Genomic DNA, 14,297 nt, shown 5'->3' with positions numbered 1-14,297 from the left:
TCCTTCAGGTTATTTTTACACTCTACAAAAATGGATGCCGTGCCTGCTGTTCGGACACCAGGAACACCAAACAGAGCTTAATTTTGGCATTTTTCAATTCACACCCAGGCAAAAACAATAAATCACACTCAAATTTACACCATTTGTGTTGACTTTATCTTTAAACCACTCTTGAGTTATTTAATTTGTGTTAGTCAGACTACATGTTCCCTGAAGATCAAGAGTGATGAATAAAGGGGTTCAAATCACAACACCACTGCTGACATAAGTGCAGACAGACGAATCAAAGTTCTGCTGCAGTGAATTTTATAAGATAAAAAAAACAACCTTTTCCTCTAGATGCTGATATTGTAAACAGACTGAATTCCCAGCTTGAGCTCTGTTGAGGCTTTTAGACTAAACACGGAGCTGCAACATATTTAGTTTTACTTCTTTTCTCGAGCCTGACATAGCAGACTACAGCTGCAACTGAAGACTGTTTTCAATATTGATTAATCTGCTGATTATTTTCACAATTTATTTTCAAACATTTTAAAAATATCTGAAAAACTGTAATGTTCATCACAGTTTCCTACGTCCGAACATGATTTCTTTAAATTCCTGTTTTTGTCCAACCAAAAGTCTTCATTTACCATTCTATTTAAGATCCTGGAACAAGAAAATGTCAAAAAGGAAACCAGTAAATTGTTGCACCTCTCAATTCATTTACGAGACCAAAATGCCCCAGGACATAACTTGATAAGCCTACAACCAATCAGAGCAAACAAAATGTGACCTTCAATTAACCAGAACAACAAAATGTGACTTACGACCAGTCAGAGCAATTTAAAATGTGTGATGTAGCAGTGTAGTCTGTGATAAAGCATAAAAAAATGACCTGGTCACAAAAGAAAAAAAAACTGTGATTCTGAAAACATTTGAGGTGGGAAATAAACTATGTATCAACAGAATCCTAATTTATATTTGATCTGCACCGCCTGGTCTGACAGTCTGCTGTGTTTGAGACGTGCCGACTGACATAATTGGATAGATCTACAAAAAATGTGACATGTGACTGACAATTTGGTGATGCTTTGCTCCTCCGTCGGTCAGCGTATCAAACTTCCCACATATCAGATAAGCAGTTGTAGATGGAAATCTGTCTGACTAGGGGGTGGATCAGCTGCATCTGCCAGAGCAAATGAACCTCGGCCTCACAGATCCGTCCGCCTCCCAGGCCTACTTTTGTTACCTCCTCACATGTTGGTTATGTTACTGCCTTTGTCATAGTATTAACTGTGAATTTGCATTGTCAACATCATCATTGTACTGCTCAATACAAGTTCCTTCCGTCCTCCCAAAGCCCAAGTCATAGAGAAGAGAACCTATGAATTTTGCATTTGGCTTAACGCAATTGGTTCCCTATCCCCGTCTTTTAGACTCTACTGAAAGTTAGTCCGTACACAAAATGAAAAGTCATTTTAAAAAACTCTGTTTGCTCCAGTTTCACATATATGAAAAAACATTTCTTTTTTTTTGTGCGAGATTTCATGCTGCATGATGAGAGCACCTTCCTTCTGAGAGCAGTTACTTGACTTGCAGAGTGGAGGCACAGTTCATGCCTGCCAAAATAAACCAAACTGAAATAATAATGCTTCAGGGTTAGAATAAATGGCTCCAAACATGCTCGGTGTGAACACACCCTCAGAATGTCACACTCATGCAGCAGTCAGCAGGTGGTGAAACACTTTCCATAAAAGACAAGTCCTGATGTAATGCAGGCTCTTTGAAGGGGAGGTCAACTATCTTTTTAATAACTGTGATGCTCGTCTGAGCACAGGGACTTACTTAAATCATGTTTAATTACAAATCTTAAGCACAGTTTATATTCTTACATTTTTTTTTTTTTTTTATCTGTAAAAGAAAATAAAAAAAGGGGAAGATTTAGTTTTAACTTTAAGACGGGCGTTAATTCCGTTAACACAGTCCGGTCAAAGCGGATGTAGGAAATAGCAGATGTATAGAACATTACTCTGTGACGCTTCTCTCTGGTTTTGCAGTTTGTGTGCCTTCCTGCTTCACACCTTCTCTTCCTTTCCCCTTCTTGCTCTCAGCTTAGCGGCTTTAAGGCTTTTTTTTCCAGCAAAGCATGCTCTCTGGCTCTGAGCACTGGCATCTCTTGCATCGGTATGCAGCTCCCGTTCAGACTGCTGATCCCTCTTTATGAGGACATGAGTTTCAATGCTTTTATCCCCCACCTTCACTTGCAAATATGCCTGCATTCAGTATCTACACTCCAGCTTTAGAGACCCCTGGGAAGCCTTTAAAGAGGAAGTCAATAAAAGGGTATAAACATGCATGAGCTTAAGTTTGCACTTTTTGTGTCTTTATTCCAAAGTTAGATTTTTGGGATGGAGATGGAAAACTAAATAATTTTCCACTTGTTACACTGAAGCAGAGGCAGATTTCTGTTTTTGCAATGCATCTATAAAAACAGATTTTCTTCACTGGTTAGGAGAGAAAACATTTTTCCAATAAAACTGTTTTTCATTTTCAAATGAAGGACCTTCTGAGTAGTGATATTAGACAGTTGTTGAAATCAATTCAACACACTGCCCTTGTGATAAAAATGTAGGTTTAACATTTGTATAAGCATTAGCAGATCTGGTTAATAGCACACCATCAGAGGGAATATGCAATTAATTGAAAAACTGATCTGCTGAGTGTGTATGATTATATTGGACATTATGCACTGGGCAGACTCATCTGCAACCTTCACTCTCTGAAGCAGTACATTTTAATACATCATGATATAAATTATATAAATGCTACACAGCATTATATGGTTGTGCGGATGAAACACAGGCTTCTATCCATATACAGTTGTATGATACATATGGCTACCAAGAATAGTAGAGAACTATCGTCGGCACAACCTGGAGTGTGGCTTCATGTGTAGGATGCTTCTCTGTGGCCAACGAGAATTCGAAGCAAAACATTACTCACGGATGCAGCAGTGATTTTTTTTTTCTTAAAAACAGTCTGGGACTGGCTCTATAATGCAAAGTGAAGATGCAGAGACTGAGTCGCATGTTCTGCTGCCTTTAGACAGCATATGCAGTGGGAATTAGTCTGCTGATAACTACAAGTAGGTTTTCTCAATAAAACTGTCAAATTTAATTGCTGTAAGGAAATAAACAGGTTGGACTGGCGCAATTCTTTTCGGGATCCTCTAAGGCACATAAGCAGTCGCCGTACTTTATTTTTCAGTGATAGCAACACTGAGGAGGAGAGAAAAAAAACCAAAAGCACATGGGAAAATGTCATGAAAAACTCTGAAATACTGCCAGACTTGAAGACACTTTTAATTAGCCCCGTCTTTGTTAAGTTTTACAGTGTGTGCTCTTTAAGTTGGCATGTTTTCCCCAAGTTCCTGCTGGTTTCCACACAAATTTAAAGATGTTACTGTCTGAAGTGAACTTGAGACACTGTATTGCCTTGACAACATGAATGTTAGTGTCTGTCAGTGGCCTCTGTGCACCTGCCTGCATCCGGAAAAATGTATGCTGGGATAGTCTACAGCTCCTCACAGCCATGAGAGGGATTAAACGGGATGAGAATATAAATGTTTTCATTTTTGTTCCAACAAATGGTTACAAGCCTTTCTTACGAGTCAACAATCTGTCTTCAGCAGGATTTCCTCTCCACAGTTTTTATTTATTTTCAGGGTCTTTAAATTTGTTTTGTACAAAAAGCATAACCAATCATATAGCCATAAAATGTAAAATATCACCCTGGAAAAAATCACTACATTTACCTTGATTTGCTCCTTACAAGTCTATGAAAATGCATGACTTATTCCAGCAAGCTATCAAATTTCCAAAGATAGTGCAACAGAGCCTCCTTTATCTGGAGCTCAGACGTCCAGCCTGACTGCTCGACTGAAAGGGCTTTATGAGCACAGCAACCCAGTGATGCAAAATCCTATTGACTGCGTGAGACTGAGGGAAATTCTGAGTAAACACACAAAAGAGACATTTAAAGCCAGTGGCCAGTGAATGTATAAACACATTATGACAAATGGACGGATATCAGATATTGCAACAAACATTTACAGTTTGAAACAAACATCGAGCTCATCAAAATCCTACTTAATGAGGATATTGTTCCTAAAGGTCCAAGACACACCACACTGACAACAAACTACTAACAGAGACAAAGTCTGACTGTTGCATTGCCTCACAACGCCTTAGTCTCGGGGTAAAAAGCTGTTCTTGAACACACCACAAGGACTAGCCGACAACCAGCTAGCTCATACCTGCCGCCTACTTGAGAGGAAATAACTGTCCTTACCAACAGGTGGCAGTAGTCTATTTTCATCCTCAGAGAGGGAAACTGAAAGACTCAGGGCTGCAGTTATACAAAGTGTTTTTACGACAAAGCAGCGTTTGCCTTTCATCTATTATTCCACTTCTAATCGAGAATATGTCTGATAAAAAGTCCCCTTTCTTTTTTTTGCTTCTCTTTTTATGCACTGATTCAGTTAGCTGGATGGCCAATCAGAGCGACAGCTGCTGACAGAGGCTGACTAGGTCCAACGGTACAGAACACATAGCAAAACCTTGGGCAACAGAAGCTCAGTGATATGCCCGACAGTCGACCGTGAGCCTAATGTGTCAGAGTCCTCGTATTGAACACACAGAACCACAGAGAGGAAATGTTGTGTGAAGTGAATGCAATATCAATCGCCATATCAGAATAAAGTGTTTACATACTACACAAAGGCTCCAGCGGTTTTGTTTGTGCACTGGCAAAAGACCCTGTCATAACTCAGAACAAGCACAGTCACTTCTGGTCAGGCTGCCAGGTGTTTGGTTGCAGTGTGATACCTCTGGTGGTCAATCACTCTTTTTGGAAGCCTCCCAAACACGCACAGCAGAAGCAGACAAGGACGTCTGTTATGGCAGCCACATAATGATGCTCCCCATATTTCATGGTTAACATTCTGCACTCTGCACTTTCATCAATTGCATTCACATACTTTGTATTTTTCTTAGCAGAATGAGGGATACCTTTGTGAAGATGTCTTCCGCGATAATAATCAGAAAAGCTCATGAACACCCAGCAGAAAAAAGAAGGTGACATAACAAGGGTGTCATAATTGGAAAAAATGACTAAAACAGATTACATGCCCGCTGGGTCATCGAATGGTGTATGGGTGTCATCTCTGGACAAAAACATTAACTTTGTTCATAAAGACTGAAGCAAGAGGAGAAAAGGGAGATCATCACACGGGCTAAATGAGATTCAGAGGCTCATCCACAGTCGGGCACAAAGCCCACTTCAGCAGAGATGAGGGCCAAGAGAGATTGGTAAAGGTCAACACTGCAAACGGGCATAAAATGAAGTATAGGCTTCATTTTGGGCACAATACTAAAATGTAGGGAATGCACAAGCTTCTCACAGAACTTTCCAACAGCACCGCCGAATCTCATTCATCAGAATTTCAATGATAAATGTTCTTTTTTCAGTCCATTCTCTGCAGATTCTATTCAAATCAGGTTTGAGTCCATTTTTATTTATGATTTTCTATTATTTATGATTTATTTTCTAGGTCTGTTACATTACATATCCCGGTAGGGTCAAGTCTACTCTCCTCTTTACAGGTTATTGTTTTGAGTCCAAGACCTTTACCCTGTAGTGGTGGACTAAATATCTGCATCATTAAAATAGTGAAAAATGCTGCAGTATTAACACATTTCACCAGCTTCTCTGGCGAACACTACAAAGCTGTTTTGCTGTTCAGCACCAGAAATGTCAAACTCTCATTTTTGGGTGAACTGTTCCTTTAATGCAGAAATGATACATATCATATCTTTAAATCAAATACTGTCTTAAACAATGGACATGTTGTATGACATTATCAAGCTTTGACTCACTCCACTTTTCACTTCTATCTGGAAAAAGTATTTATTTGTTTTCTATTTCTATTATTGGTTTGACAACTGTGTGTTGTCAACACAATTATAGCTCCAATAACAAAATTATATTTGTCAGGGTTTTTTTTTTTAATCCAAATTTTATTATAATGAAATAATAATTTATTTTACATTTAGAAAACAAATTGCTGAGTCCTGATTATGTTTCACTTTAATTAGGTTTTTGCTTTTTCTTTTGAGACTCAGTTTATTAAAGATGCAACACAAGCAGTGACAGTGCAGTATTATGAAATACACATGCACATCATTAAAGGAATCACAATTAGCTGCATAACAAATTTCTGACTATACTCCCCAACAATAATCAGTGTTCATTCACAGGGGTTTGGATCGAAGTGGTTGGTAATGATAACAGGAAACCCACTTACACTCTGCAGTCTCACACAGATATACAACTTGAAATACACAGCAGCTCTCCTCATGTTGCTGTTGAGTATCTGCTGCTTCTTGACGACATGACATATTAAGCACTTGGCTCTCTGGGCGTCAGCTTCAGCAGCAAGCTACTCATGTTCAAAAATATTGACTCAGATGTCCAAGATCATAGGAATACATGTAAATTCTGTGTTATGGTGTATTTCCCCTTTAAGATGTGTGAACACAGGTGCCTCTTCAGGAGCCCGAGATTGATGTAAGCACTGCTTTAACCACTTTTCAGCGTGACCAATCGTGGCATTCAACTTATCACGAGTATCTTGAGACAGGCTTCTTGGCAAGCAGAAAAATCTCTTAACCTCTTTCGCTCAAATACGGGTCAGAATAATCTTTAATAGTGTAATTGCCCTTACAGTCTATCATCTTCATTGCTAAGCTTATACCCTCTCAGAGGGGGCATGGCGTGTAAAAGTGCTATGACAAAGAGCATGGCGAAGGGAGACTGACAGCACACGGCGTAGTTGGGGCAGCGAGCGGCTAATCTGTAAGCCCGTTCCCCACTTGTCTGAGCACATTTGCCTCTGGCTTGAGGCTTATCCCTACAGATGTATATCTGTCAACAGAAAGCAGGCAGGGCAGCAGTGGCTCTTTTGGAGCACATTTGTCCTTTTTACTGGATTATTCATTTGCAGTGGTATACAGCACAGCACCAGAGCCAGCACTTGGCAGCTGGGAGACGCTGTGCAGGGATAAGCTAACCCTCGGCAGTGAGGAACGGGTATCCTTGAATGTAAACCACCTTCCTCTGCCATACCTCGCTTTCCTCCAGCTCTGCCAGCTTATTCCTGCTGTCTGATTACTGCGACCCACAGGAGATGAGCCCATGCATACATCTCACAGGCACCTGATGTCTCACAATATGTGGCATTTAGGGATTCACCTTCGCTTGGGTGCAAGATGGATTCATTTCAAGAGGTTTTCAATACACCTAGATCTGAGCTGAAACAGAACTCCATTTTCACATGAAAGACCTGAGAAGTGATGCACCAACTGCCATCCTATGGTACACTCAAAGTCGACTCTGCAGGCAGGTCAGTTATTCACATCTACAGTATGTCTGCTGTCCGACTGAAAGCTGCTGCTGGATGACTACTTCTCACTGCATTTTACATTGAGCCATGTGGATTCTGGCCCCGACATCTGTCAGAGAGCTAAAATGAGACACGTTTATTCTCTTGATTTTAATCCTGATCCCCTGAACTCTGCTGGGTTTAATTTTGTTTTTATACATAGTGAATATTTTACACTACTGCTAGGTTGGCAAAAGATGATTGGATTTCTTGACATAACATGCAGAATCCCAACCATATGCATACAGACCAGTTGTTTAAATTCATATATATCCAGTTTATTTTGCTTATCTGTCGGGAGTTTCCATCCTGATAAATGCAAATGAAAACATTTAAAATGTTAATTTTATAATATGCATAAATGCATGTACTGTGCATAAAAAGATTCTTGTTTTTGATCAGAACTCCAGTACATCTTTTTTTTCAAATACCTCCTTCCTGCAAAATAGAAGCCGATGAAACACTGTGATGTTGTATGAAGGTCATTACTGAATCATAAATGACTGAAAATCACCAAAATGCTCTTCCAGACATATTCTGGGAGCTCTATAGAGTCCAGAGGATCATCAAGGTTCTGGCAAATGTTTCATGGTCAGATTTTTTTATTTTTTACATGTTTTGATGATTAAGATGTTGTTGTTTTTTTTTCCTTTAAGGCTGCAGTGATTGGCCAATTAATTTCAGTTGATCTATTTTGATTTGCATTCATTTGACATTCATTTGTTATATTTCATAGACTAAATGATGAACTGAAACAATAATCAGCAGATTAATCATTACTGAAAATAATCATTACTTCCAGCCTGAATCTCCAAACCTTTGTGTGACAATTTATCTCACATGAGCTACGATGCATAGCAACCTCTTCTACTGTTTACAACATGATCGCAAATTCAATTTATTTATCAGAGGGGCCTTAACCCTCTAAAATTGATTGGTCTTTTCTGTGGACAATATCTAAAGGATATATCAAACGTTTTGCAAGACTTTTGCATTTTTAATGACTTGCCTCAGTTCCCTCCCTAATCAGGGAGGGACTTTTTCATTTACATTATAAGGGAATTATTCATTCTCAACTTGCTTGTCTCTTTTTGTCTGTAGTTTTGATGTCTGTGGTTTTGATACCAGATTAAATGCTGTAAAAAAGAAAGAGAGCCACTTTCATTTATTCTCCGCTTTGCCCTCCTCATTACTGCCCCCACACGTTATGGTCAAACACACACCAACGCTCAAATGTCACCTGCAGGTTGTACTTGCCAAAATGTCTGACGAGATAAGAAATGATGAAAGGCTCCGTACTCAAACAAAAGAAAGTTCCCTTGGCGGAATGGGAGCTTTTTGGACTCTGTAAGAAGGAAAGTGATGAAACACTTGAGTAGAAGGAATGTCAGACCAAACCAGGGAAGCTGTGGCCAACAAAGAAACACACCGATCATAAAACTCACATCTCTGACATAACCAGCCTGCAGGTCTGCAAAGAGACTAAGTATAGCTGCACCACATGGCTAATTAGCATTACGAGCCTGCCTGCCTCCTAACCTGTTAACTGACTCTGACAAGTCTGTCAGGCCTCTACATTAGCTGCCTTTGGTGAAATATGTTGTGATTACTGTGGTGCAGTGATCACTAACACCTCACAGAGTCACATAAGTTTCCACTGGTGCACATACGGGCACAAAACAACCTCCTACTCAGAGCAGAAGCACCAGGCAGGACACACAATAGAGAGGAGAGAGCAGATATTCAGTAACTGAGCATAAGGATAAATCTATTCTACACTACAGCATATTGAACATTTAGGCAGTGTAGCACTCCATAGGCTGCAGCTATAGATAAGAGTCCAGCAATGCATTTAAGCAAAATACTAATAGCGTAGTTGTTCTAAGAAGGATGAGCCTGCATTAAAATGACTCTCGGCATTATGGAGCATGAAGCGAGCTGCTGAGGCTCAAGTCTTGTCTACAGTATCACTGCAGTGTGTGATGCGGCGCACTGCAATTTAACTGTCGATTAAGCTGTGATCGCACAGGAGATGCATGCACCTTATTACCTTCGCAGAGGAGATTATGTTTTCACTCCCATTTGTTGGTTTGTTTGTCTGTTAGCGAGAGCAATATCTCAAAATCTGTTTACACATTTGAATGAAATTTTGGTGAAAGATTAGGGGCCTGGCGCAGAACCACATCGACGTGCACATCAGCAGTTTATTAAAAAGGACACTGCAAGACGGGGACTTCTTTTAACATTTGCCACTAGTCCTGCTCACAAACTACTGCTCTTGTTTGGATGCAAACAGCTGGCATATGAGTCCAATAATTGCCCACCTCTGTGCACTTTGCAGATCCTGATCCCAGTTCAGATCAGAAATATCTGAGCATTTTAATAACACATTTGGAGGACTGTGCAGTCTTGTTTGAGGTGTGTGCTGACTGAGTGCTTCCCACACAGACTTTCGGGGCACTGCCCTGGGCACTCCCAGTTCATGTGTCTAAACTAAAGGCACGCAGCATAAATATTTAAAGTAACCCTTGAAGTGGGCACTATCTTAGCAGAGCTCTTGGACGAGATGATAAAACTCTCTGTGCCTTCTTTTCTCTGCCAGGATATCACAAACCCAAATCTGCTGCAAAATTGACTGGCTTTCTGTTATCACTGTTTTGTTAGCTAATGACATTATCAATAGGTTTATGGCAACAAAATCATTTGGTTGTCTTACTGTCCATGTCACAGTATATATAAACAAAGTCTAAAAAAGAATATAGAACACAATAGAACGCAATAATTTCTAACACCCACTGAAGGAAATAAAGAGAGTGAATTCATTAGTTGAACACAGCCGTGTGCTGTCAATTGTAAGAGCAAAACCTGCAATAAGGGGAAACGCCGAGTTGGACTTTTGGTATTTCTCCTCTAATTTTAAAGCTAAGATTTGCATCTGACATTTAGACATAAATGTTTTAATATTTTATTCATTGTTCTGGATTTATTCAGTCCAGATTTAACTGAGGTGGGGCTTCCAGGCAGGCCCACACCAACGTCAAAGTGCATACCAATGGCTTCCCATACAGCCCATTAACTATAACCCCAGCTCCATTTCCAAAAGCATACCATCAGTTTCAGCTGTCTGTTTCCATTCACTTCTGCAAGGCTTTAAAATCATCCTGCGGGTTTTAACTGTGCTTCAGAAAGGTAATCTGGGATACTGACTGATCAAGTCCACATACTTGTTCTTTGTGTTATAATGCACTGCAAGTAAGGACTACTAGGAAAGCTCTCACGTTTGGGTGTGCTCAAGGTTCCTTTCATACAGATGCTACAAGATTTCATTCATCCTTTTAACATCATTGATGTTTCTTTTGTGTTGTGTATGACTTACATGATCTCACAACATAGTTCATGAGTGCAATTCTTACTTGAGGCTCATTCACATGTCTAAGATGACAGAGTATCCTTGAATGCACCAATATTTTTCAAAGAAAGCTCCATGGATCTGCAAATGTATTTTAAAACAATACTGACATGCATGAACTAAAATTAATGGCTACCTGGATGGTAGAAAATCATCTACACACCTATGGTGTGCTTTCTGATAAATATTAAGATATGTAACATCCACATAATTTGTAGTAATTTGGAAGGACTATTAAACATGCATGGTCATTTAACCCTAACTATGATCCTCTCTGCAGGGAGCACATCTTGAGGGGGCATGGTGCAAGGTGGATGCAGCTGGATGCGTCATCAGGTCACAGCATGATACACACCACTTCATGGCATCGCAAGTTGGACGCCGCATCGAGATGAAACGAATGCGTGGGGTGGAAACTTTGCCAAAGGGAAAGACGGCAAGACTGCCATGAGCAACATACATCAAAAAAAAAAAAAAAAAGGAATGTAATTAATGTAAATTTAAGGAGAAATTTCCAAGACAGACTCAGAAGTTTTAACACCATTAAGCTGCCCAACATTTGAGTCCCAGCTGTGCATTTTCTTGAACAGTAGTGGTCTGACACTTGGACTAAAAATATCTGACACATGCCGAGACAAATCTGACAGTGAGATGGGGCTAATTTCAGAGTTGGTTTTTGATGCGATGATGCAATGTGGAAATTACATCAGCTGCCTATAGAGTGTCATAATATAAGTTTCTCACTCGTTTGATCGTTGGTGTTCGTTCTTTGAGGGAAACCTGAACAGATTTGATCTGTGGTTCTCAAGTGGGGTCCCAGGACCCCTTGGGCTCCTTGGAGGGGTTCCAGCACATCCCCGGCAAAAAGGGGAGACATTAATTTTTATGAATATTTCATTGATAAGTAACACTATGACAGATTGTATGAGTATATTGGTCATAGGCTTAGACATCGCAGAGACCCTGGGACACAACAGGGGTCTAATTATGTCAGTTTAGGTCCTCCACAGGAAAAAGTTTGAGAGCCACTGGTTTAAATTAATTCGAAATCATCAGAATTGACAGCTTTTATAAACAGATCACTGCTCTCATCTCCTCTCCTAAATCAGAAAATTAAAAAAATATATATTAAAAAATCTTCCTCTTGATGATTATGTGGGACAAAATCTTTGTTTAATTGGGGTCTGTGGGGATTTTTCTCTCTTTGATTTGGGAGTCCCTGACATGAAACCCTTTGACAGTCCCCCTCCTCGTCCTCCTCCTCATCCTCCTCCTCCTCCTCCTCCTCCTCCTCCTCCTCCTCCCGCTGCTGTAGGCGTTATGTATCTGCGCACTGGTCGCCTACAGGGCGGTGGCTGCGCAAGCATGTCCAAGAGCGGGACGGTCTGTGGGGAGTTGAGGGAGTTGTCATGAGGAGACACTGATGCCTGGCTGAGGGGAGGCATCACACACGCAACCGCACCTGCGTCTGATCCCAACAGCCCAACTTTGAATGAGCGACTACATGGCTCGCACGGTCAGTAATGCATACCGACACTCCTGGAGGATGCACACACAGCCACTCACTTGCCCGCACAGTGCGCAAACTGGCCGTGCTGGAGACAAAAGCTCAACTCACATGCGGCCGCTGCCATGTCAGGGACTTCTTGTCACAAATGCAAAATGCACTGATTCACAGAGTGAGGTGACTTAAAGAGGCTAGAAGAGACGTGAGTAAAAAAATGAATAAAAAAAAAAATGATCCACTCAATGACACACCGGTCTCACTACAAACAAGACGCACGCCACCAGCTGCTGTAACCTTTCGTGCATCCCTGTGTCAGCTCCGGGGGACATGACTGGATGCACAGACGCACAGGAGGCGTCTGCAGGCGACTCATCTGCAGCCCCGCGTTTTGTCTTTTTTTTTCAGTCACTGAGTATCACAGGAGGGACAACATCCAAGTTGTCCCCGACACACACAAAAAAAAGAAACTTGTGCAGCCGCATTCTGCTTCTCATCGCGCCGCACAATACAACTTCCAGGCATTCCAGCACAGTCGGCTCTGACAGCAGACGACAGCCGTCCTCCGGCCGAAAACTGCAGCGCAAACACACGTCAGCTGAACGGAGGAGACAACTCTCTTCGCACTGAGCACTTGAACTCACGTGCGACATGAGCACATATGATCTTTACACTTCACGCAGCCACCCGCCGCCCCGCACACCACGCCCGTCCATTTCTACACAGCAGCATCCAGCGCTCACCTTTAAAGACGTGTGCACAGAGGCTGTAGAGGATGAAGATCAAGTGCTGCTTGACGATCATATTCTTCTCTTTTCCTTCACAAATTCAGCGTCGACACTCCACTCGCGTCTGTCTCTAGTCTCTTTCCTCTCTTTCTGTCTCTGCTCGTCGGGGGGTGGACTTATCCAGGTAAACGGCGCAGCTTCGGACTGACCGGAGTTACATTGATGAACTCTGCCTTTTTCCAGAGAAGTCCCTGTGTATGTTTTCGCAGATCCGGGGGAAGTGAATACTGTAGTGTAGCAGGACGGCAGAGATGCTCGTCGGCAAAGTGCAGCTCCTGTCTCCCTTTATTGCCTTTCTCTTTGACTCGCTGCAGAGAGCAAGAGTCCCGCCCACGCTTTTTGACTAATGAAGACGCCTCACCAATGGAAAACACCTAGAAATAGTTCTGATGTCTGGTCAACTGTCAGAACAATTACACTGCGAGACACAAGGGCTGCTGCCTTGTACCCATTCCGGGCTGGACATTAGTAATCAGTTATGGAGGGATGATTTAGCAAATGTCAGAGCAGAGAAATCGTCTCTGCAGGGTTATGGTGACAGTCTAAGCCCATCATAAAAATAATAATATAATGATAAGGTCATAAGGGGCTAATGTGCGCCACCACTGACTCTCTAAGGCTCGAGATGGAAGTAATGATGATCCTCTCTCCTCCAAGTTTTTGTCAGTGCGAGTCTAGTACAAAAATAAATAAATAAATAAATAAATAAATAAATAAATAAATAAAAATCACCATGCCAGTGATTTAATGTATTAAAATATGCCCACAGCTAGCAGAGTTAATTTAACACTTTTAGACAGTTTTGAACAGCCGCCCCAGAGTCATAACAGCTTTATGAGCAGACAAACAAGCCTGCAGTCAACACTAGACAACTCAAAATAAGTGTCACTGCCAAAATTGACACTTATTATCGCTTGGAAAATTTTACAATGCAAGCCGAGTATCTTTCTTGGAAATGCAGCGAAGATGAGGACAGCATGCAGGAACCGGAGAGAGGGCTGCCTGTGCAAAAAGCGGTTGCATTCGCAGAGGTTGTGACCCAAGAGTCTGGGTGTGTGTCAGGAATCAGTGCACAGGAGAAGGGTAGGTTAATGGGCTCCTGGACATCCCTCT

General features: G+C 41.3%; 1 protein-coding gene across 3 annotated transcripts in view; it reads right to left on the bottom strand.

Annotated features, from left to right (window-relative positions):
- Positions 1-13,535, bottom strand: part of cadm2b (cell adhesion molecule 2b) — a 139,603-nt gene extending 126,068 nt beyond the window's left edge. For all 3 annotated transcript variants that reach the window (XM_037087832.1, XM_037087841.1, XM_037087850.1), the window contains exon 1: positions 13,140-13,535. In XM_037087832.1, the coding sequence (XP_036943727.1) occupies positions 13,140-13,200 (61 nt within the window). In that variant the 5' untranslated portion in view covers positions 13,201-13,535. The remainder of the gene's footprint in view (positions 1-13,139) is intronic.
- Positions 13,536-14,297: the final 762 nt, after the last annotated feature.

This window comes from Acanthopagrus latus, chromosome 2, assembly GCF_904848185.1.
Source record: "Acanthopagrus latus isolate v.2019 chromosome 2, fAcaLat1.1, whole genome shotgun sequence".
NCBI classification, from domain to species: Eukaryota; Metazoa; Chordata; class Actinopteri; order Spariformes; family Sparidae; genus Acanthopagrus; species Acanthopagrus latus.
This window is presented reverse-complemented; position numbering and strand designations above follow the sequence as displayed.